Genomic DNA, 24,519 nt, shown 5'->3' with positions numbered 1-24,519 from the left:
GGGGCAGCAGCCCCACGGCACTCAATGCCCTGTATGTTCCCAACATAGGCCAGATACATGGGGAGCACATTCAGAAAGCAGCCTCTGCAGCCCTTTAAAAACCTTTTTCTCTCTCAGGTCCCAAGATGGAGCAACATCACACTTGAATTTTGCATTCCTGGCAATATTCCTTTCCTCACTGTCCTGATCTTCTACTTCACTGGAGAATTCCAGCCTCTGCCTCCTTTCACTTGGACAATGTCAGAAGCATCAGTTTGAAAGCAAACCCACCATGGTCAAGGAAAAGAGGTGGTGAGGGCTACACCAGCATGGGGTCAGGTCGTGCTCAGCATGCTGCCCAAGGTCTCTTCCAGTTTCAGAGGACTGTCTTTGTGGGACTGGCAAAACCTGATTCTTTGTGGCTATAATTCAAGCCAACTGGATCAAATTAATTTAGCCATGAAGACTCTTTGAGCATTATTATAATGTCCCTGGAGACCATATAAAAGGGCCCCAAACCAATATTAAGTAGAAACCATAGCTGTAAGAATGACCATGTGCATTACAATGAGCTTAGGATACTAAGATAAGTGCTTGGCTGGTTTGTGTCCTTGACCTTATTCCTCCAAATCAGTGTCTCCAGCAAGGCCACATAACTGAGGACAGTCCCCTGAGTGACTTAGTCAAAGGAAGTATGAAGTGAAGCTGAACAGTTCTGACATTTAAATTGTCATGGAGACAGGGTCTGTAAGAAGCAGCCCAAATCCTCCTCTATTTTGCCATCACTTTAAATAATTTAAATCGAAAACCCTCGCTGCTGAATAATGCTTCTTTTCTTTTTCTGGTGGATTTTTTTTCCCTTCTGGGGGAGTTAGGAGGTGGTGAGGGAGGGTGGCTATGGCAAGGCCTTCAGCTCACACAGACTTTTAGCCCTGAGATGTCACTGGAGAGGCCACGTGAAAGTTCTGATCTGCAGTCATTTCAGACAGATGTTCTCTGGGGAAGGCAGCTTTGCAGTCCTCCTGGTAACACGACCAGTATGTGCTAAAATCTAGAAGCTTAAGCTCAGTCCATCTGCATCGTCATGGCATCATAAAAAGGGGTACTCCCTTTGCACAGCGGGGTTCAAGGCTTTCTTTATATCTCAGTGGAACAGGGTGAGTAAGATGATTACTCTGGGACATTGGAGAAATAGTGCAGTAAAATGACTCAGTATGGTTTCCAACTTCCAGCTGGGAGAAGCAGAGTTCAGCATCTTCCACAGGGATGGAGAGCAAGGGCACAGCAGGACAGAGTTCCATGGCACACAGCCACCATGGCTAGGCCAGCCCAGCCCAGGGGCTGTGCCGGGCAGTCACACCCTAACTCTTCTGGTCATGCCTTCATATTGCCCAGGGAAGCCTGAGCTACTGGTAGAGAGCAAAAGTCTCTTTGATTTATGATCTGAGTGTTGACTTAAGCCTAGAAAAGGCATTTGGATTAAGAGGTAAATTTATTTCTCCCAGTTCTTAGATATATATGACTTTATAATTCTGTGGATGGGAGGTGGAGGGACATTATTGTCAGAATTCATTAGGTTCTTTTGGCTAACTGTAAGAGTAGACCAGTGATTTCCAACTGGTGTGCCACAAGAATTTTTATAACATGCCATACCTGACTATGTAGTCAGGGGCACCAACCTCTTTTCCCTTAGATTGTCATATAAAAAAATGAAAACAGCCAACACAAGAGTAGCCATCTGGTGTGAATGAATTAAAATTATACCTATTTTTTGCTCTGATCAGCAAAGGTATAATTTTGTGTGTGTGTGTGACGCAGAACTTCAGTAAGTAGTTTGTATGTGCCACGAGACAAAAAAGACAAAACCGCGAGAGTAGACCATTCGTCTGTGAAATCTGAGGCAGGAGCAGGTATCGAGAATAAAAACTAACAGGATACATCTCTGCAAATAAAACACCTAGAATCTTCTGAAACCACTGGGCTTGCCCAAGACCACTTGCCAGCCTCAGTTCACTTCACATTTCTGGCTTGTGCAAGAACTTCTTAACCCACAAATGGATGTTTTTGAAGATTGAGGCTTAAAATATTTTTCGCCTTCCAGATGACATTTCTGACTTTTCACCCAGGTTAAGAGCTCCTTGCTTTGGCCCTGGGAGGTGGAAGAGAGGGAAAGTGGGAAGGATGCCACCTGGGCCACAGGTAGCTCCTGTTCTCCTGAGCAAATGGAAGGGTGGGTTCAAACACAAAAGAAAAAGGCAGAGAAAACATGAGATTTTTTTCAGAGTAATTTCTCCCACCAGCAGGATATGGATGCAGGGAGTCAGGTTGCAATCAGGCAGAACCCAAGTGTTCTTTAAGAAAATGTTCCCTATTTTTATGTGCCTTGGCAAACTCAGGGTGGAATGCAAGGGTTGCCATGGCAACACCTCTTTTTTTTTTTTTTTTTTTTTTTTTTTTTACAGACTGGTCACATGAGACCCACACACATTCTGGAAGCCACTGCTAATCATTTTTATGCTGGGTCCTGTTTGGAGGCTCTGTCTGCTTCTAGAGTGGTGGGTGACAGTTCTTTGGGGGCCCAAAGGCATCAGGGTCTGTATCCCTTGTCTCACAAGCAAAATACCTCCTTGATCATAACTGTGTGGTCTCGGGGAACACCCATCCTTGCAAAAAGAATGAGCCAAGTACAGTTTGCTAGTTACTCAGCTGTCCTATAATAGACCCCTTTGTCTATTAGCTGGGAGCACAGAGGAAGAGTTGGGATTACTCCTCTCCTCTCCTCACTGGGGCCACAAAGCATGGGGGACCAGGACCTTCCAGAACCTTCCAGAATCTTCACTATGTGCATCGAAACCCCTGTGGTGAGGATGCTAACAGGTGGGGACCCTGGAGTAGCAGTGGTGTGGACAGGGCTTAGAGCAGGGCTGTGGGAAGTCAGCACCTCAGACTGCCGGACGACCCTCCAGACAAAGCACCTGGGGCACAAGTCACCAGGACGGGCTCTCAGCTCCCCAAGTCTCAGGAATGCCACTGCTCTGGGTTGTCTCCACACACTGCAGGCCTCCGGTGGTACCTGTGAGGTCATCGTGGAGGAAGTTGACTTTTAGCTCATCAAAGAGTTCTGTGCTTGCCTTTGTGTCCTCTCTCCTGAGCAACCCCCACAGTGGATGCACTCCTGGGTAGGATGGCTGACTTGTGGGTCACTGGGTCACTGGGAGAGGAAAGAGGTCCTCTTTGGGGAGAGGATGCTGAGGACTTTGTGGGGAACAGGCTGTTGGTCCCTCTCCAGAACTACTTTCAGTCTCCATCCCCTGCATGGTGGCTAATCTGTCTTCCAATAAAGTCTAACCCTCACAGCTTCAGGGTCCCCATTCTCCAGTGGAAGGCAGAAGAACTGGCAGAAAACCAGCCTTTGAAGTATTCACTTTCAGCCTTGCCCACAGCATTGCAACCCCCTCTCATGGGGCACAGTCCTTTAAGAATCATCCCTAGGACCTCTATCCAGTCTACTTAGGATCCGGCACCCCCTCCCTAGTCTGACGTGGTCTAGTGGTTCAGGGGGTCCTTTCCACCCAAGTACAATTGAGGGGGTAGGACAACTGCTTTGGGCAGGAGCTAATGATGAAGCTGTCTTATTAGAATTCTGTGTTTGGACCTGTTCTCATTCAGGATTCTGATGGGGGTGGGGGTGGTGCATGGGAGTGAGGACAGGGGAGAGAGAAGAGGCAGTATGTGGGGTGTGCTGTGGCAGGGCAGGGCAGGCAAGAGGGACAGGCAGGCTGGCGCTTTCCTGGACTGGATGTGTGAGACCCCAGGCATTTCATTCTCAAACTCCTGGGCTCTCGAAAGCTTACACCTGCTTCTTCCTCTGTACTATGGCTCAAACCCTAGTTTTTCTTGTGCTCTTCATGAATATTCTCGGTCGCCCACAGAGGGGAAGTTCCTATAGCTACCCTCAGGCTGCTGCCTGAAGTGCCTGCAGAGGTGATTCGAAAGAAGACCCAAAACTGAGACCTTGGACGCTCCAAGTCTGAGAAGGCAGTAGGGAGAAAGCAGGAGGAAGGGGAGGCTTGGGGAGAGGTTCAGGAGCACACACTGCACCAAGAAGCCCACCTGGCTGCAGTGAGAGAGGAAAGATTCTAGAGCCTCAATATTGGAAGAAAGGGGAAAAGCATGTAGCTTTAGGAAGCATTGGGGAGAAAGAGGAGCAAGACAATTCCATTATAGAAATAAGGACCTGAGCTTGGAAAAGTACAAAGGGAAATATTCCATTGAAATATCATTGGCTAATCAGACTATGCAAGCTTGAATTAACAGTGGCGGCTGATATGACATCTAGGAAAAGTCAGGATATTACAGACTTAAAATGGTGTTGAAAACAGACTACTGGATTCAGTTTCCTTCCCCAACACAAGTATTCTACAGGCAGGAGTAAATTACCTGTCCTGTTGGCTAAGCTTATTAACCTCTTTTTGTCTTTTCTCATGGAAATGAGTCGGTTGCAGGATCTGAATGCCTGAAGATATTATGTAAAACACAGTAGTTTGATCTTTCCACTCTGAATTATATTTCTCTTTTTATCTGGGGAAGACTAACATACAAAGCAAACTGTAAGATGAGAAGAAGGTAAGATGCACAAGGACCTTAACTCACAGAGGTCTTCTGGCAGGGAGATGTGTGCAGCTCCATCAGTTCAGACGACTGGGGTGTGGACTGCAACACCGCCTCACCACCTGTCTTAGTCCCCTGTCCCCCAAACTATGTCTCCTAGCCAAAGGAGGTAGGGACTGTGCCAGAGGACAAGCTTATATCAGGAGTAAGCGAATAGGGAAGAATGATGTCACAGATGAAGAAGCTGAATAGATACGTCTGTCTACCTGTCTATGTTATTATAGAGATGCCCACGATTATGCTTCTGTTTTCTTTAATGGCAGCACAGGCAGCAAAGCTGGGAGGAAGGCTCTCTGCAGATTCCAAAATGCTGGTGCGTGATGGGCTCTTAGGAACAGAAAGCCAAGTACAGATGGAAACCGAGAACTCCCCAACTCTGCCAAGAGTCCTGTAGAAAGGCAGTAAGAACGGAAGCATGGGAGCAGCTGCAGGCCACCAGGTCCTGCACCCCATCCGGTGGCTTTCCCCTCATGCCTTGCGGGGCTCCGCTAGGTGGAGGAAGAAGCCAGGGTCAGAAGGAGAGCCCCTTTTCTGCAGCAACCCCAAAGTCAGCCCCTTGGGTTACCCGTAGGGGTGTCCAGTTGCCCAATGGGTTGAAAGAATGGGGTGTGGAGGTGACTGCGTGTTCACGCCTCTCTCGCTCTCTCACTCCATCGGCCTGGATGGCCACTGGAATTCCGCGATGAAAATGTAGTTTATCTTCAGAGTTCCTGCAAGTGGTTGAAGCAATCATTCGGAACTCCTGGCTATTTATTGCATTGGGAAACAAAACCATTAAAGCATTTGAGACAGCCCTTTTGTGTCCCTGCCAAGGAGATGAAGTGGCCTTGCAACACCTGTTGCCCTGCAACCTTGGGTTCTTCACTGAACTGTGCCACTGCGTCCAAATCTGCTTTTGAGGAGGAACAGAGTCTGCCCGCAGGGCATGCGCATGCGCAGGGAGCGGGGCCGCAGCAGTGTGGTGGCTGGAGGCTGCTACTCCATGCCGCTCCGCAGGATCTGGTTGGCCGCAATCAGCATGACGCTTATGATGAAGGCCATGGCGAAGGCGCAGATGAGGCTCTTCCGGACGCAGGTCTGTCTGTTCTGTTTCTGGGAATGCACTGGAGGTGGAGGAGTAGAGAGGGCAAGGAGACATGGAGGGAGGGGAGCGGAGGGGGAGGGAAGAGAGAAATGACATTTGTGAGGCAGGCTTCACCTCTTTCTCAACCAGCCCAGAGTCCAGTCCATAGGACACAGACTAGTCAAGTCCACCGGCATTTCTGGGACAACTCTCAGAGGAGACTGAACACCACCTCCTCCTGTAAATAACAGGAAATGATGAGGCTTCTACGACAAAGACCATGACAAATGTGCAGAGTAAGGTATGAACTTGCAGACATCATAGTTACAGTGGCTTTCTGAGTGAGGAAACATGGAGTGTTTCCGAGTGAGTTTCACAAAGGGCATCGCCCAGGCACAGTTGTGTTGGCTTCTGAGCAATGCCTGGGAAGCCGGAGCGAGGTCCCCACCTGTCAGTGCTGGGCAGGAAGCACTTACCTTTCCCAGAATAGTTCTTGGGTGGCTGTGGGTCCCAAAGCAACTCTAGCACTATTTCAGATCTGCCCACCGGTGATTCTAGTGAGGGGTCACTGGGCAAGCAGCATCTGCATCACTTATTAAAAATGCAGATTTTTCAGGTGGGGCCCACCCCAGATCTACTGAATCAGAGAGTCTGGGGTGGGGCCAGTGATTGAGGTTTAACTAGGTGGCCCTGGTGCCTGCTGATGTCTGAGAAGTGGGGACCACAGGCGCTGGGGACAAGACCAATGGGAAGCAGGCAGGTACAAAACCGCCTCAGACTTTCCAGAGGCGGGGGTCCTCAGATCCTGCTGCCCCACGGGTCTGACCTTGGGTCCTAGGGTTGTGTACTCTTCATCCTTTTGTTGGGTCCGGTCTCACATCCCTGTTTGTATAAGGCCCATGAGACACCATTAGTGGGTCTCAACACAAAGTATTACTTAGTGGATTCCAAATATGCAGCAGAAAATGGAAGTGAGAGGAAAGAAGTTTTGATAACATACGCTGAGAAAGAACAAGTCTCTTTCCTAGGCCTTGCTTCCCAGGCCAGAGTTCTTTCCCTTTCTCCTTTTTGTCTGTAACTCCTCCCCTCTGGGTCCCATCCTGCAGTGGCCTTTGAACACAGTTTACCACTTAGTTTATGGAAGAAATCTGTGCCCTGGAGGCAGCTGGGAGGCTCCCTGTAGCAGAGCTGCTCACTGGAGCATCAGCACCGTCTGGGAGTTTCATATAATGCAGCTTCTCAGGCCCCACTGCAGAATTACTGAATCAAAACCTCTGGAGGTGGAGGCCAGGAACAAGTATTTTAATAAGCTAGCTCTCCAGGTGATTGGAAAATTGCTGGGCTCCACCCCCGGAGTTTTTGATTCATTATGTCTGGGTATAGCTGAAGAATCTTCATTTGAGTTGCTGAGGACAGGAGGTGTGTGTGTGTGTGTGTGTGTGTGTGTGTGTTAGGGACACTGGAGTAAGGGGTATTAGGGAAGATGGTTGTTTTACATTCAGTTGTTAAGAAACCCAATACCAGCACAGAAGAACACTTTTGGGTTACACTCCATTTTAAAAGGGGGTGGTCCTTCTGCTAGACACACCTTTAAAGAGCTTTTAAAAAAGGTTCAGTTTCAAGTACCTCTCCCTCTTGACATCCAATGACTCCTCCAGATCCTAGAAATACAAGGGAAGCAGTAGGAGTCTGGCAGTGTGTCCAAAGGCAAACAGAACTTTCCCTGAGAGAAGGGATCTCAGGGGCTTGTCAAGGGGCCTCTAAAAATTATGTCTGTCAGGGAGTTTCTCCAGCAAGCCCTGCTTCCCGGAGACCCGGTGCCCAGGCAGCGCCCTAACCAAAAGTTGATGGTTATTTCTGCCATGGTCTCTTAGGTTTTGTGTTGTTATCTTTAATTCCATGGGGCTTCTGCTTCCCTTAGGTGACTGGAAGTATTTTTGGTTCAGTTCTTTATTTACTGATCATGTCTGAGTTTTAGAATCTTATAGGTTCTTAGCAGAAGGAAGAAAATTCTCTTGTGCTGAGATGTGCCCCCCCCCAGGATGGGCAACTGTGAAGAGACGCCAGCTCTCAGGAAGGGACAAGGAGGTGGCGTTTGAGAAGGGAAGGACTAGAGCAGAAATAAAGTGTGGAAGTGGAAGTAGCGTATCTAACACTTTGCCAGGACTGGCTAATTTATTCTGAGCAGCTCCTCAGCATAAAAATGCTTTTCTGAAGGCAGTTGTCTACCTTTCTATCCCAACGGCTGGCTGGCAGGGCTTAAGGAAATGCACAGTTGTGTGATTGAGCTGAGGGGGAAAGTTTTTGCTGAAGCCCTTCTCTGTCAAGGTTATAGGTGACAGGATTATCCCTTAGGACAGAGGCTGCTCCTTTGATGTAAAAATCCTTAAGTGGTAGGAGGGGAGAGATGGGGAAGGAGAGGCCAGGAGACAGAATAGTGTGCACGTGAGGCCATGCAAATCTGAACCCAGACCAAGGTCCTGTACACAGTGGAGCTCCCAGCTCATTCCTCCATAGCTCTGAAATGGATAATCATCCAAGCATGATTCAGACTCTGCGCTGTGATGAGAATCGTGTTATGTCCACTCTGCCATCACCATAGGTTTTGTGGCAGAATGAAAAAATAAGGACTTTCAGAGCCAGACCCAAACGTGAACTGTGATTACCTCACATTCTAGCTGTGTGACTTTGGCCAAGCTAATTTCCCTGGGACTCAATTTCCTCATCTATAAAATGGGGGTAATAAGACCTACCTTGTGGTGGAAATTAAGGCCACCAAAGCTACTGCAATATTGTTTATGCCCCATGAATGTGAATTCCCTTTTGTAAATCTTTTAAAAACTCCCCTTTATGCATGAGCACCTCCCCCCACCACCCCGCCCCCGCCACCACATGAGCCGGGTAGCCGTTATATGCTTTATACATAGCATAGTGGAATTGTAGTGTGGCAGTCCTTCGTGAGCAGGGTGTGGAGTCCTCTTTTGATAGGTGGGGGACCTGAAGCTCCAAGAAGTGGAGTCCAAGGTCATTTGGCAAATGGTGGAGGTGGGATTTGAGCCCAAGTGTAATTTAATTTCCAGGTTCAAAATCTCTACACAAACTCCCTCTTCTGAATCATCTGCTTGACAGAACAAAGTTCAGCAATAGAAAGATGCAAAGAAAATGCACTTTGAACACTTGGTGTGATTGGCAGAGTATAATCTGGCACTAATTAATGTGCTTGTTGATAATAATTTAAAATCTGTCTTTGGCTGTCACATATTTGCATTGCACTATATTATTGTATACCCGTTTATTCTTGGTGTCTATTCTTTGTTTGCTCGACAAGGCAATAGGTCAGACTAAGATGAGCTCTGAGTTGTGCTCTAGTGTCTTCTCCTAACCGCCACTTAGGAGCAGCTGTGGGCAAGGGACTGAACGTCCCTGAGCCCCAGTTGCTCTCCCTGTAAAGGAGTTAATGATATCTGCCTTTCTTATCTCAAGGATTCTTTCAAAGATCAATGAGCTAATTAAAAAAAAAAAGCAAAGACTATGTCCAACCCCAAAATATTAGAGAAAATGCAGAATTTCCTTCTTGTATCCCTGGAGGACAGGAGAAAAGGGCTGCTTCTTTTCCTCTTGTTCCCTGCAGCCTCCAGCACAGCACTGAGGACACAGCAGACAACGCCAAACCTTCGCTTTGCTCTCTTCCTTTATTAATTCATCCGAACTGCAGCTAGACTCACCTTCCTGAAGCAGTGCTTAGTATGCATCAGCACTCCCTTCCACTTTCCTGCAAAGCTTCCTCCTCACCCCTCTGCCTTGCTGGGAGAAGCACACTCTATTCTTTCCAGCTCCTAAGCTCAGCGGGTAGGACCACGGATCACCTCCGGTCCCTTTCCCTGCTCTGCCCCTAGACCACTGCGCCTCCCCTGCAGCCTGTCTCAGCCAAGCAGGTCTTGTGGCTGGCTTTTCCACAAGACTCCGCAGCACTGTCGCACTGTTCCCTCTGCTGGGGGTGGCCCTGACCTTCTCTCTCATTGCTTCTGGGCCCAACCCAAAGAGGCTGTTCCTAAACATCCTCCTCCCAAAGGGCCAGATCTTTTAATTTCTAAATTGGTCTACCTGTTGATATTTGTTTATTTTTGATTTGAGATAGAATTCACATACCATAAAATTTGCCCTTTTTGAGTGTACCATTCAGTGGCGTTTAGAACATTCACAAGGTTGTGAAACCATCACCACTCCTGAATTCCACAACATTTTCGTCATCCTAAAAAGAAACCCATATGCATTAGAAATCACCCCTCATTCCCCCTTCTCCCTGGCCACTGGCAATCACCAGTCTGCTTTCTGCCTCTGTAGATATGCTTATTCTTGGCATTGCATATAAATGGAACCATATAATGTGTAGTCTTTCATGTCGGGCTTCTTTCAGTTAGCATGATCTTTCCCAGGTTCATCCATAATGTGGCACATCCCAGTATCCATTCCTTTTTGTGGCTGAATGATCTTCCACTGACTGGATGTACCACATGTGTTTATCCATTCACCAGTTGATGGATATTTGGGTGGTTTCTATTTTTTTTGACTATTATGAATAATGCAACTATGAACACTTGTATACAACTATTTTTGTGGACATATTTTCAGTTCTCTTAAATGTAATAATCTGTGTTTCAAATTGCTGGGCTACTTGGTAACTCTATGTTTAACTTTCTGAGGAAAGTTCCTTTCTGGAACATACGAACACTAAAAATGGCAATGCTGACGGCAATCTTTTCTATGTCTGCCTTCCCAGAAGGTCTTGCACCCTCTGTCTAGTGTAGTAAGTTGATACAGAAGGAGCCCAGAAAGTACATACAAGGGGATGGAATGTGAGTTGGGGGAAGTTGACACAGGAGAACAGAGAAGTGGGGTTTCTTGTTTTCAAAAGCATTTGTTAGCCAGCCCCAAACACCGACAGACTCCTGGCTGCCGGGCAGGGCTCGGGTGTCTGAGCTCCAGGACAGACTGCGCCTTCCCCCTGTCCAAGGGCTCTTGGATTTTTCTCCTGGAGACAGGACTTGACATGGATTTTGCCAGTGACCCACTGGGTGACCCTGGATGTAATGGGCTTTTAATCCCTCTGGCTTCAGTATGGGTGTTTGGAAACAGAGCTGTGTGTCTTCAGAGGCACTGGCTCCCAGATGAAGCAAATCAGAGTCATTACAACTTTGATTAATGGTCCCAACACAGACCTACGTAAGTGATATTTCTGGCAGGGAATGTGGGGCTCAGGAAGGTTAAAATAATACAGAACCTGGCTCAGGTGATTCTTACAGTGAGCCAGAGCTACCAGGTCTGGGAGCTATTATTGTCCTGTGATCCTTCCAGGTCTAACACTTTCTGATTTGATGAAACTAGATATTTCCATGGCCTTAAGTGGAACTAATGAAGAGCTTTTGAGAGAAATTTTTCTATATATCAGTGATATCAGAAATGTCCAGGCACCCAAGTAAGACATGAAGGTGGAGGTGGAGGATGAAGCCTTTGAGGGAATAGGAGTGAGGCTCGTGTGTTTTATGATGCTTTTGTTAAGAGGAAGAGGATCCAACTCTACCAGGGGACAGGAGCTGGTCCTTTCCCCATTACAAAATCCTATCGGGTTTCTAGTGTCTGGCTTCGAGGGTCCTACTGTGGACCCTTGGTGTAGTGGCCTGAGAAGGTGTTGTTGTGGCCTGAGAAGTTCTTCCCCTTCTTCTAACAAAATTTATCCTTTTTTTAAATCCTCACCCAAGGATATATTTATTGATTTTTATAGAGAGAGACAAGAAAACTTCGACGTGAGAGGAAAACCTTGATCAGTTGCTTCTAGTATGCACCCTGAATGGGGATCAAATCTGCAACCTTTGGGTGTACAGAATGACATTCCAACCAACTAAGCCACCCAACAAGGCAACAAAACTCATCTTTTTGTTTGGGGATCTGTACCTCTCCACCTAGGGGGCTCTCAATCTAGGGCCTCACCTTTCCCAATGTAACAAACCAGACTGGCCAGGTAGAGTACCCCGAGCTTTGGTTTGGTTCAACAGGAGGCACATGGGACAAGCAGGTTTGATCAGAGCCCCTTTTTGGAATAGAGATGAACCTTGAGAGAGAGAAAATGCTATCACCTCAGGGAGATGGAGCCTTCCCAAGAAGGAAGCCCAGAGAGAGGAAAGGAGGAGAGAAGGAGAGTGAGAGAGAGAGCAAGGTAAGAGTGGGCAGAGAATGTTGCTTCAGAATTTTGGGTCCAGTTAAGCTAAAGTTCATCCCTTAACTTCCATTATTTGAGTCAGTGCTTTTTAGTTTAAGGGAGTCTGGGCTGAGTTTCTGTGACTTGAAACCCAAAGAGTGTTGCCCAGTACTCTCAGTAACTCCAGTGTAGGCAAGGACTTGACTTTAGGAGTGAATGTATCAAGAGGATGTTTCAAACCCTGTAAATTTGTTCCCTACCCCATCCTTCAAAGATATGGAGTTCCAGCAGGATGTACTCCATGATGTCTCCAGGTGAAAAAAGAACAAGGAGACAACTGGGACTAGGGCCTGGCTAGTGTTTTTTTAATTTGTTTGTTTTGAGTGCTTAAGCTTTGTGCTAACTATTCTCATGTGTTACCTCACTTAACACCCATAACAGCAATAGGTCATTGTATGATTCCCATTATGCAGATGAAGAAAATTAGGCTTTTAATATTTACTTTGTTACCTCACTCGAGTGATCTAAGAGGTGCTGAGGCATGATTTTAAGCCAACGCTGTGCAGACCACAGAGCAAGAATTCTTGACTATGCAGATTTAGCAAAAACAGCTCTCTAGGTCTCTGTCTTATGTCTTAGAATCCCATCATTCTTCACTCATGGCTCCAGAAAACTTTTTTATTATATCTTTGCTGTGAAGGGTCCCCAAGTAGAAAAAATCCTCTGTGGTCTGAGGCCCCAAGTTTCTTTGAAAACTGCTTCCTGTCTCGCTGCCTGCCAAGGACCTCAACCATACCCTACCCTCCTTCATCAGCCCAAGGAGAAAAGGTTTTATTTCAGGAAAGTCATAGCACAAGAAGAGCTGGGAGCAGATGGTGTAGATGACATATCATGCCCTTTTCATTTGGATGGGCATGAAATGCTCAATGTGCATGACCAGGTGATGAGCCAGGTCTCCCCATCCAGGTGTGCATTTGACATCCAGACAGCAATGTTGCAACTTCAGCCGGATGGCTGAGCCGGAGACCTTGGATTTGACCGCAACCTCTTTCTGACCTTCTGCTGAGCCTAGAAAATTTTGAATCTAGATATAACTATTGTTGTCCAATGTTTTGCATTGTATGGATGAGGAAAATAAGGCTCAGAGAGTTTTAAAATAAGTTACTCACTGTCACACAGCTGGTCTACACAGGACGGGGAACAGAACCCACCCATCTACACAAGGACCCACTAGGGCTGCCTGGCCTGCATCACCTCTCTTGCCATCACTCCTCTTGTCGCTCATACAGAGGCCCTGGATGGTGCAGAGCAGCTCTGCTGTGTTTTTCACAGAAACCACTTATTCCCTGGGTGATGGCTGTACTCCACTCTCCTGTGCGTGTTGTCAGAATGTCTAGAAAAATATGACAGCTGGTGTTCCACTGAGGGACAGTACTTGGGGTAGATGTCTTGAAAGGGCTCACACTCAGATCTCATGCTTCTACTCAACTTCCAAATATAATATGATTTCATTGGCGAGGAAATGGAAAATGAGAAAGGAAGATGAAGTTCCATTCTGTAAGGAGCCTCTGTGATGCCTACACCTGTGGAAATGACCGGGACAAATAAAGAGGCCAGGGCAGAACTTTGTTAGGTAGACCTGGGTTCAAATCCTGACTTGGAAAAATTACTCCACTTTGCTGAGCCTCTGTTTTTTCATCTGTACCACAGGGGCCACAGAATTTATCTCTCAGACTATGCTGATCGGTCAGTGGAATGTGTTAACAAATGACCAGCCCTTGGCAGGCATGCTCAGCAGTTTTCTTCCATCCTCTTCCTCTTACAGGTAAGCCTTAAACATTGGAAGCAAGCACTACCAGATTTAGTATGTGGTTTGATTTGTCATAAGAACCCTTAGTGAGGATTCAGTGATGGGCAAATAGATAATTCAAACACATGCCCACTCAGTTCACCTGTGTTGGTGACTCAAACCAAGTAAAAAAATACAAGTTTGTCTCTCAATGTCACTGAGGGTACGTTCTCCAAAACCATAATGTCTGCTGATCACAAGTGGTTGAACTGAAGCAAAATGTCTCAAGATTCTCTTATGAAGCATGGATGGTGAATGGGCATTTTGGGTATCACATAATCTTGAATCTAATTTATTTTGGCAGATATGGACCTATTTGTTTTTCCAAATAATTGCCAACTAACAGCTAAGTACATTGAGCATAAGTTATCTTAATAAGGGGATTCAAAAAAGATTTGAGGAATTGGGATTGCCTGAAAGCCTTATGGTCAGCCAGATATTCTCACTGGACTATTCTCGTGTAGACTACTGACTGTGGGTGGCTGAGAGCCCCTGAATTCCGTGGGGTGATGTGGCCTCATGCCCAGAGCACCCAGCGCAGTGGGTGACACCAGCTGGGGTGCCCGACTCAGTGTGAATGACCGTCCTCAGAGAAGCCAGGCATGAGTGCAGCAATGGCTCAGAACCCTTGACTTAGACTCTTCTGGTCTCTTCCTTGCCTTCATACAGGTTTCTTTTTTTCCATTTTTTAAATTTTACTGTTGTTCAAGTACAGTTGTCTGCCTTTCCCCCCCAGGTTTCTATTTTTTTTTAAAGATTTTATTTATTTATATTCAGAGAGAGGGGAAAGGAAAAAAAAGAGTGAGAGAAACATCAATGTGTGGTTGCTTCTCACATGCCCCCTACTGAGGACCTGGCCCACAGCCCAGGCATGTGCCCTGACTGTGAATCAACCTGGTGACCCTTTGGTTTGCAGGCCTGTGCTCAGTCTACTGAGCTACACCAGCCAGTCATACAGGTTTCTATGGATGACTCCTTTTGGGGCTCCAGGAAAATGCATTCTGTATATGGTATGTTGAGTTTCCTAAAGAAGTCAGGAAAGCTTTGCTTGGGGGTAGCTTAGAATTTCACCCTATTTCCTCCTGTCTATTCCTTAGGAGAGGGCGAGATACTTGCTGCTTCATAATGATCACCAAGTCCTACCTACCATAAGGGTAAGGCAGATGGGGGTGTGTGAGGGGCTGTGTGTGTGTGTGTATTTGTTATTTGTGTTGACCTAAAAATCAAACAGATAAAGAAAACAAAATCAAGCCAAAATGAACTAAAAGGAGGACAAACCCCCTCAAACCTCTCCCATTGATGGCTCCACACCCCATAAGCTCCTGGCCTATTTCTCTGTTCTTTACTCTTCCATTCATGTGGAAGGAGTCACCAACATTTCCTGACTTAACGGACAGAATCTGATCCCCTTTGTAAAAGTATCAGACACAAGATTTGTAAAAATGAAAAGTATAATCACGGACATAAATTGATGCTGATGGCATTTGGAGGTCCCTCTGTGAATTTCTAACTGATTCCACGGCACACAGGTTGCCCACAGAGGCATCTTCAAACCTTTCCCACACTCCAGAATCTCAACCGTGACTCCAGCTTTGCTGACCTCAAAGCCATCTGATGGGGGCTTTATTTAAATGCCACCCCTGGCCCTGGATGGGTGGTTCAGTTGGTTGTGGCGCCATCCCATATACGAAAATGTTGTGGGTTTGATCCCTGGTCAGGGTGGATATGGGAGGCAACCGATTGATGTTTCTCTCTCACATTCTCTCTCTAGTTCTCTTTTGCTCCCTTCCTCTCTTTGAAATCAGTAAACATATCCTCAGGTGAGGATAATAATAATAAAAAATTCCAACTGTGCCATAAAAAGTCTGCTTTATGAATTTCTTCCTTCCTTGTTCACAGACAAATGTGCCCTTCACCTTTTTTTAAAATTACTGTTTGTTTATTGTTAGAGAGAAGGGAAAGGAAGGAGAGAAGCATCAGTGTGTGGTTGTCTCTCATACACTCCCAGCTGGGAACCTGGCCTGTGACCCAGGCATGTGCCCTGACTGAGAATCAAACCAATGACCCTTTGATTCGCAGGCCAGGACTCAGTCCACTGAGCCACACCAGCCAGTGCCCTTCACCTTTTTAAGGCAAGGTACAGGAGTACCTTTGGGTGTTTTTTTTTGTCATTGATTCCTTCCTCTGACACCAAATAGGGCAGGAGTTTCAATGTGTATGGATCACCGGCTCCATAAGTGAGCTAATCATCACTCCTGTACTTGCCACAGCAAAACGCCAAAGAGAGCAGGAGGAAAGGGCTTCCTAGGTGGGGTCGGTGGGGGTAGCAAGAGCAGAGGGGCCTGACTGGGGCTCTGGAGTGTGGGGGAAAGGTCCTTCTCCTTCCTTCCCTTTCATTGGTCAGTGTGGTTTATACAGATGATAAGATTTGAGGAGAAAAGACTGTCATCACTTGGATGAAGGAACCACCTTGTGCCTTCATAGTTAGATGCTCTGGTTCAAAATGCCAACAGGTCCCTGTTTGTGGACAGCAAATGTGCAAAAAGGAGGGACAGGAAGAGGCCAAGGTCAGCCACAGGGTCTTAAATGGACATGTTCAGTGCTAGGGCACCAGGTGACAACTCAGCCCATGTGCATCATCTCTTCCTGGACATCTTTGCCTAAAATGCAATCAGGGAGGACTTTTCCTGAACATGGAGAGATGGGCATTAAATATATATACCTGCAGCTTCAACCACACATAAGACTGGAAAAATCTTAAACACAAACCAATGGGCTTGCCTTTAAGGCAAAATAGTGCTGATAGAATGTTTAAAAAAACCCAACAACCCCCCCCTCCGAACCCAACTCTCTGGTATGAAAATATGCAAAAGCAATTATGTAATCAGGGTCCCAGAGATCATTTCAAAAAGCAGTGTGCTAATTACAAAAGTAATATTTCTTTTATTAAATAAGATGATGAATTTTAAAGCATTTAGTACAGTGCCTGGCACTTATCATTTACCAACCTCAAATAATAGCTGCTGCCAGTGTTATATGTATGAATCATTAAAGCAGACCCAGTAGGACTTCTGTTTGGGTGTCATTTTGTCAGTCATTTATTTCATTAATATATGAGCTTTGAGTAATAAAAAGACATGGCTTAAAATTCAGATTACTTCCCAGTGCAGGCTGACCTTTCTCGAATTACTAAGACTTGTGACATTTCTCTGAACAAAACAGTGATCCACAAACCAAGGCTGTGTGGAAAACAAGGTGCCCAGACATGCTCTTTCCTCCCGTCCTGGGAGCAGCTGCTGATGGTGGGGGGGCTGGAGCCCCAGATGCTTCCACTGTTGAAGCACATAGTCTGTCAGCTAGGAAAGCGACGACATGGGAGTCCAGGGCCACTGTTTCCCCAAGTTTTAGTACAATCCCTGCCTCCTCACCTCTATTCACCCTCCCAGTCCCCTTGTCCATGTGGCCAGAAATGGTGTCGGCTGTGACCATGCTGCCCTGTGGTCTGTGTGGCTCCAACTCCAAACACGGTCATAGATGCCACGGCCCAGGTTGCAAGAAGAAAGACCAAGGCAGCTTCTGGACCACAGCTGTTTCCGTCGGCTGTACATCGCACTTGTGAAAATTTTAAATGTGAATACCTTTACAATGGGGCATTGTTTTCAAGTTCATCCAAGTCCCACTACTTCCTCTTTCCCTGGGTGGAATTAACTTAGTTTGTCACCTTGGAATATAAGCCATCCCCTGTTACCTCTTGTCATGGCCTTTAATGCTGTGCACTAACATAGCGGTGCAGCCCAGACAGGGCGCGCGGGAGCCCAGACCTGAAGGAATCGCTGTGGCCACCTAGACTAGCTCAGCCCCAAGGAGCTTCCCTGCCATGGCCCGGCTCGCTCTAATGTGGCAGTGCCGATACAAAGGCACAAAATGTCATTCTGGGACCTATGTGGCAGCTTACCATCTGTATATATTAACTTGTGAATATTGACAATATACAGTGTCCAGCAGAAGTGACACCTGCATGAGTGTGGTTCGTAGGGTAATAACATGGGTGTAATAATTTATAGTTTCAATTGGAACATTTCATCTAAAATGTCATCTGCTGTGTTTGAGTGTGACATTGTTACATTACAGAATTGCATGCGTATGATTTTGTAATGAAAGACTTTGTAATAAGAAGGGGCGTTATTTCTCCCAGACCCTGTATACAGCTTACCACCTGTGTGTATCCACTTCTGATTATGTTCAGGGAAAAAATAATAGAAAAAAAAGTTTGATCTCTTTGAGAAGCCTCAGCACCAAAGAGGTTAAATACTGCTTGGTAGTCTGCTATGCTACTTTAATGTAAGTTTAAAAATTCTATACATCAGAGCTGTTAAAACAGCTCTGATTTTTCAACATTGGAAAGAGGGGTTAGGTCAGGAACTCCCTACTGATTAGGGGATAAGATAGGTTGTTTTTTGTTTTTTCTTGTTTTCTCTTATGAGCCCAAGAAAAAAAGGCCTCTCGGGGGTCTCTTTTTTGGCCCCAGGAGAACTGTATTTCTTCTCTAACTATGTCATCAAATTCATGAGAGTTTTTGCATGAATAGGGCTCCTTTTGGCCAGTGCATTCAGGGAGCATAGGATAGGGGCAATCCATTCCTAAAGACCCTATAAAGCAGGTATAATTATCTTTTTTAAAAGATTTTATTTATTCATTTTTAGAGAGAGAGGTAGGGAGGGAGAAAGAGAGAGAGAGAAACATCAGTGTGTGGTTGCCTCTTATATGCCCCCACTGGGACCTGGGCCACAACCCAGGCATGTGCCCTGACTGGGAATCTAACCAGCGACCCTTTGGTTCACAGCCTGCACTCAATGGGTAGGTGTAATTTTCTTGATGTGCACACATGAGGAGGCACACTCAGAGAAGGTACACCCTTTGCCCAAGTCACACCATTAGCCACTGGACCTGATCTGGGTTTACCGACAGTCTAAACAGGCTCTTTGGACCACCTCATGCAGCCTCCACTAAGTAAAGGCAAACACCACAAAGCCACACTTTTAGTCCTGGACCTCAGAGTCCCTGGAGGAAGGACAGGGTCAATGGAGGTTTTGCAAAAATACACAGTTTGGGGAAAATACAAAAAAAAGAGAGAAACCAACTGCGTCTTTGCAAAAAGGAACTTTTAACCTCAGTCTTGGATTCTTGGCTTCACTACAAGTCCATTGTAAATACATTTTTCATACAGAGGATGTGAAGGTGTTGGCCTGTCTCACACCAGGAAGAAAGCTGAAGTGGGGGTACCTACCGCCTTCAAACTCTGTCTGGCAGTTCCCCGAGGTGTCGTTCAGGCTCTCCTCCTCGTTGATGATGATGTTCTCAATGTCCTTCATTGTTAAGTGGTCCCGGAAGGCGTGATAGAGGATGTGCTTCAACTCTTCCAGAGTTATCCTTTGCATGTCGAACTGTGGAGATAAAAAGGAGTGAGAGGGTCTTGGGCACTCGGGGGTGAGAACTCTGCTTGGGGTATTACCCGCAAGCCCTAAAGCCTTCATGCTCCTTTATGAAAACCTGTTCCAGCTTTTCAGAACATCACATGAGCAGTTTTCCATCATGTTCAGCTCCAAACATACTTGTGAACTTGCAATAACTTATTGGGAATACAGTGCATGCAGCATATCCCCCTCCACTGAGACTCTTGGAGGAAAAAAAGTGCCACCTGCCGATTTGGTTTCCTACTCATCCAGCCATCTGCTGTCACCCCTTGTACACTTGGGAGTAGTGTCACTTCAGACAATGCATAGGTCTCTAAAAATTTTATGATCTCTTAAGAAGCTTCCAATTCCTATCTTGGTTTAAGTATGTATCTCATTATAACTCTAGAAAATACAAGCTCGAAGCCATGTTTATGAGGAGAAGCAGCAAAGATGGGGGGAGCATCCCAGGTACATTTTCCCCTCCTGGTGACAGCACTGTGTTTCCCCACTGCGTTTATTTCTACCAGGCTCAGCCGTGTCACTTAGTCCATGACATGTGAGGGGAGGTCACACCTCCAGTTGAAAGCTTTAAGAGCCATTGTGTGGTTCTATCGTTCGTGCTTTTCCCTCGGCCATGAGAACAGCATGGCCGAGGCAGGGCTGTTCCTTCTGTCTGGGTCCCAGAATGAGGATAAAGGGGGAAATTCCTGCAGCTGTCCCATAAAAGGAAAATCATGTAAGAAATGCCCTTTTTGTTATTAGCCATGGAGACTTTGGACTTTGTCACTACCATAGCGTAATGTGCTTTAAGTCAACAATACAGAAATTAGTACATAGAAATGACAGGCTACCATTATAGAAATTCTAATATATGATGCATGGCTCCCAGGGCCAGGCAATGTGAAATAAGGAAACTGTTATTGGAGGTTAGAAAGATAAGAACCCTTTGTATGCAGTAGCAACACATTTGTGATAACTTGCAGAGCAGATGTGCATTGAATGACTTTGTGGCTTTGGAGGGAAAGTTTGGGGAACAGCAGCGCTGGCCGCAGATGGTTGTGTCCGACAGGCTGCTGCAAGAACGAGATGAGCTCAGAAAAGAACTGATTGGTTCGCAAGCCAGAAATGAAGACAACTTGGAAAGTCCTGGACTTGCAGGAAAGAAAGTGGGTGTTTCTCATCTCCAACTAGCAAGAGATAAAACTGAGAAATACTTTAACAATTATAAGCCTATTAAAACAACTCAGCCCTGACCATTGTGGATCAATTGGTTGGGCATCATCCCTCAAAATGAAAGGTCCATGGGTTCGATTCCCTGTTGGGGAACATGCCTGGGTTGTGGTGGGTTCAGTCCCTGGTTGGGGTCATGTAAGAGGCAACTGATTGATGTTTCTCTCCTCCTCTTCCTCCCTCCCTTCTCCTCTCTCTAAAAATAAATAAATAAAATCTTCAAAAAAGTCAGTGTCCTTTGTTACAATCTCTGAATATGTTAGGTGACTCTTTCAGGAAGCTGGCTATTAAGTTCAAAAAGAAGTTCGTCTCAAATATAATTGTGGACATGGCTATTTGCACAAACCAATTGGAATCAAATAGGTAAAAAGATGACTAAATTTTTGAGAGAGCTGTCCTGGCCAAGAGCCAGCAGCCTGGGATTAAACCAGTCCATGACTCTATGATCTTTGGGCTCCCAGCTTTCCACAGGCATATGCCATTATGAGGAGAAGCTACACAGAGCCCAAGAGGGACATCTTTTCCAACGCACTCATTAGATGGGTATATGGGAGTGGAAAAGGCTGGGTCCCCCAAATGGTGAAGCTGGGAATTATGCTTCAAATTATGTAATGAAAGCCAGAGCAATTTCCAGGATGTAGAACTAGGGCTTAATTAAAAACTATCCTTTACCCCAAAGTGTGTCCAACAATTTCAGAATTGCTGAGCCTTAGACTCCTAGGTATCTTTCAGTTTTTTAAATGTCTCCATGAGAGGCCACACCCAGATTTGCTGTATCTCGTGAGATTCTAGATCTCAAGTCTTACATTGTCATTGGATGGGACTTTCAGGGTGTTTCCCTTGGGGAAGGCATGAGTATATTTTGTGGCTGGAGGGAAAGAAATAAATACTCATGGACAAGAGTGTGGTCTGTAATAGGTTACATTATTTCCAATTGTTTTTTCCCCTCCCTGTGAGAGAATTATATCTCCCTGCCCTCTGACCTTAGGCTTTGGCCAATAAAGGGAGGAAAGTCTCAAAAGCCATTGTGTATTCTGCCATCTCTCTCTCTCTCCCCCACCCCCACCTCCTCACTCTTTTCTGCCACAAAATCATGTCGCCCAACAGGGGCTTCTCCTTTCTCCTGGGTCCTGGAATGAATACGGTGTGGAGCTAACCCATGTACGTGAAAGGCATGTAAAGTTGAGTGAGAAATAAACCCTTGTTTTTCACCACTAAGACTTTGGGATTTCTGCAGTATAACTTAGCCAAGAATGAATACAGAAACCAATGTTTTAAGTTAGGCTGGATCATGATAAAAGAAAGTTTTAGACATTTTTCCCTGCTTTATTTGTAAAGCGATTCCTTTAAGTATACCCCTTTTTCTAAAAAAAAATTTAATTGGGTTACTGAAGCTTGCTGGACATCCAAATGACTCGAGTTCAAAGCTATTTCTAGGGCTAAAAGCAACTGGAGTGGAATGTGTAAAGTAGATTTGTTTCTGCACCCCAGTTTATTGAATATAAAAGTAAAATTTGAGAAACATTCAGAATTGTGCCTTAGATTTGACAGGGGAAACTGCGGTTGGCTGTCGGCTGGGTGCGGGGAGAAGGCTAGCGAAGTGCACAGTGAGGGCAGTGTACCTCACGGATGAGAACACAGCCACCCCACTGCCATGGTCAGAGAAGGAGAGTGACAAAATCAATGAGACTCTGAAAATGAGTGAGCATTCCTTGATGGAAGGACTGGAGTGCCCGGGAAACTCTAAGTAGCTGAGAGTTTGCTAAATTCAGAAAGCGGGGAGAAAGAATTGGCCAGGGGCTATGAGGAGGGCAGGACAGGTGCAAGCAAATTCCAGAAATCCCTCATTTTCCTTTTACTTGGCTATCTGGGTCATATTTTAGGAAACTAATATTCAAACAAAATTAGTTGAGTAGAATTCCATGTCAGCATAGATTCGCCTCTTAAAATTTTTAAAGAAATCACTATAAAACTTGGATATAATGCCAACAAGTAATTTCTCCCATTATTATCAGTCCATTTAGCTTTCTGATTTTCCTTGAGTTCATTTTGGAATTTTGTATTTTTTTCAGAAAATTTTAGTCGAAAGTTTTTCATTATTATTAGCATGTAACTATGCACACTAGTGTAAAAATTTTTAATTTCCCTTAATACTTCTTATATCCCATTTTTAATTGATAAATCCTGCTTGTTTTTCTTTCCCCTAGGTTTTATTTTTATTGTTTTATTCTGTTTTTAGTGAAACCGGTTTAAAGAATGTAGGCCATACATCTCTTATTTTTAGGAACCAATGGAATTTTCCATTATGGGTGGACCTTTGTAGGGCCATTTACACAAACATACTTCTCTTTATTAATTCTGTTATATAACCTTATAATTATAATCTGTATCTCCTATAACCTTATTTCTTTTGGATGACTTCATTTGTCAAAGACTATGCGTAAGATATTGAAGCTGTGAAGGGAGTTGTATCTCCATACATTTTCTTATAGTCCTAATGTTTTTTAATGAGTCCTAATATTATATATATATATATTTTAAGATTTTATTTATCTTTAGAGGGGAAAGGAGAGAGGGAGAGAAATATCAGTGTATGGTTGCCTCTCATGCGTCCCCCGCTGGGAACTGGTCTGCAGTCCAGGCATGTGCCCTGACTGGGAATTGAACTGCGATCTTTTGGTTCCCAGGCCCGCACTCCATCCACTGAGCTACACCAGCCAGGGCTTGAGTCCTAATATTTTTAAAATATTTTTTAAAGTTACAGCTCTGATGTTTTAATAAATATTTTTAATTTGTTTCAATAAAAAAGTAACTTTACAGATAAATTTAAATGGCTACTCTTTGGTACCAAGAGACTGAGTCCTTACTGGGACAAACAGTGTTTGGTGACTGCATGCCAGGTACTGAGATGGAGGCGTGGAGGTGGGCCAGACCTCAAGGCGGAGGTCCTGGTCGCAAAAGACAAGCCTGTGAGCAGTTTTCATTCAGTTTGATGCACACTGTGGCAAGTGAAGCACAGGATGGTAGGGCAACCCCTGGGGAAGAAGGGTTGGGTCCTAGAAGGCTTTCTGGAATAGGGGCATGCAACCTAAGGCTTAAAGGAAGAAGCGCCCTGGCCAGGTAGCTCGGTTGGTTCAAGTGTGGTCCCAATACACCAAAGGTGTGGGCTTGATCTCTAGTCAGCGCACATTCGAGAATCAACCAATGAGTGCCTGAATAAATGAACAACAAACTGATGTTTCTCTCATTCTCTCTTTCTCTCTCCCTCTCTCTAAAATCAATCAATAATTTTAAAAAAAGGAAAATGAATTTGTCAGGTGAGCGGGGTGGAGATGAAGGAGAGGATGGGGAAAGGAGGTGAAAAGGGCTGTCGGGAGAGGAAATGCCATGCCAAAGCCCAGGGCGTGAATGGCCACACACCAAGTCCTGAGGACTGGGCACAGTAGGAGGTATTAGGAGTGTGGGTCACAGCTGTGTGGAGGGTGCTAATCAGTACAGGCCTGTATGCCATGGGGAGGAACTTGGTTGTTTTTTTTGTTTTGCTTTCTGTCTGTTTTTACATTTTTAGCATGGTAAATACACATAACATAAAGCTTGCCATTATATTCATATTTGAGTGTGCAGTTCAGCGGCATCAGGTCCATTCACAGTGTTGTGCGGCCATCACCACCATCATCTCCAGAATTGTTTGCATTTTCCCCAACTGAAACTCGGTACCCGTTGAATACTATTTCCCCATTCCTCCCTCCCCCACACCCTAGGCAACCACCATTCTATTTCCTATAGAAAGTCAAACATGAATTGGACTGCTCTAGGTACCTTAGGTCAGTGAACTCATACAGTTTCTGTCCTTTTGTGACTGGCTGATTCACTCAGCAGAGTGTCTTCAAGGTTCATCTGTGGTACAGCAGATGCAGCATGCTGCAGAACTTTATTCCTTCTTAGGGCTGAACACTGTTCCCTCGTACGTCTGTGCTGCACTGCTCATTTACCCATCCAGGGACACTTGGGCTGCGTCTACCTTGTAGCTATGGTGAACAACGCTGCTATGAGGTAAAAAATACCTGCTCATGTC

General features: G+C 45.5%; 1 protein-coding gene across 2 annotated transcripts in view; it reads right to left on the bottom strand.

The window, feature by feature from the left end:
• Positions 1–5,091: 5,091 nt before the first annotated feature.
• The window catches only part of CALN1 (calneuron 1), a 432,918-nt gene continuing 413,490 nt past the window's right edge, over positions 5,092–24,519 (bottom strand). For both annotated transcript variants that reach the window (XM_037135586.2, XM_053663481.1), the window contains exons 5-6: positions 19,046–19,202; positions 5,092–5,753 (exon numbers count right to left, since the gene is read on the bottom strand). In XM_037135586.2, coding sequence (XP_036991481.1) covers positions 5,626–5,753; positions 19,046–19,202 — 285 coding nt within the window. In that variant the 3' untranslated portion in view covers positions 5,092–5,625. The remainder of the gene's footprint in view (positions 5,754–19,045; positions 19,203–24,519) is intronic.

This window comes from Artibeus jamaicensis, unplaced genomic scaffold (assembly GCF_021234435.1).
Source record: "Artibeus jamaicensis isolate MK-2021 breed Jamaican fruit bat unplaced genomic scaffold, CSHL_Jam_final contig_3182, whole genome shotgun sequence".
Lineage (NCBI taxonomy): Eukaryota > Metazoa > Chordata > Mammalia > Chiroptera > Phyllostomidae > Artibeus > Artibeus jamaicensis.
Note: the sequence above shows the minus strand (reverse complement) of the source record. Positions and strands in the feature narration are given on the sequence as shown.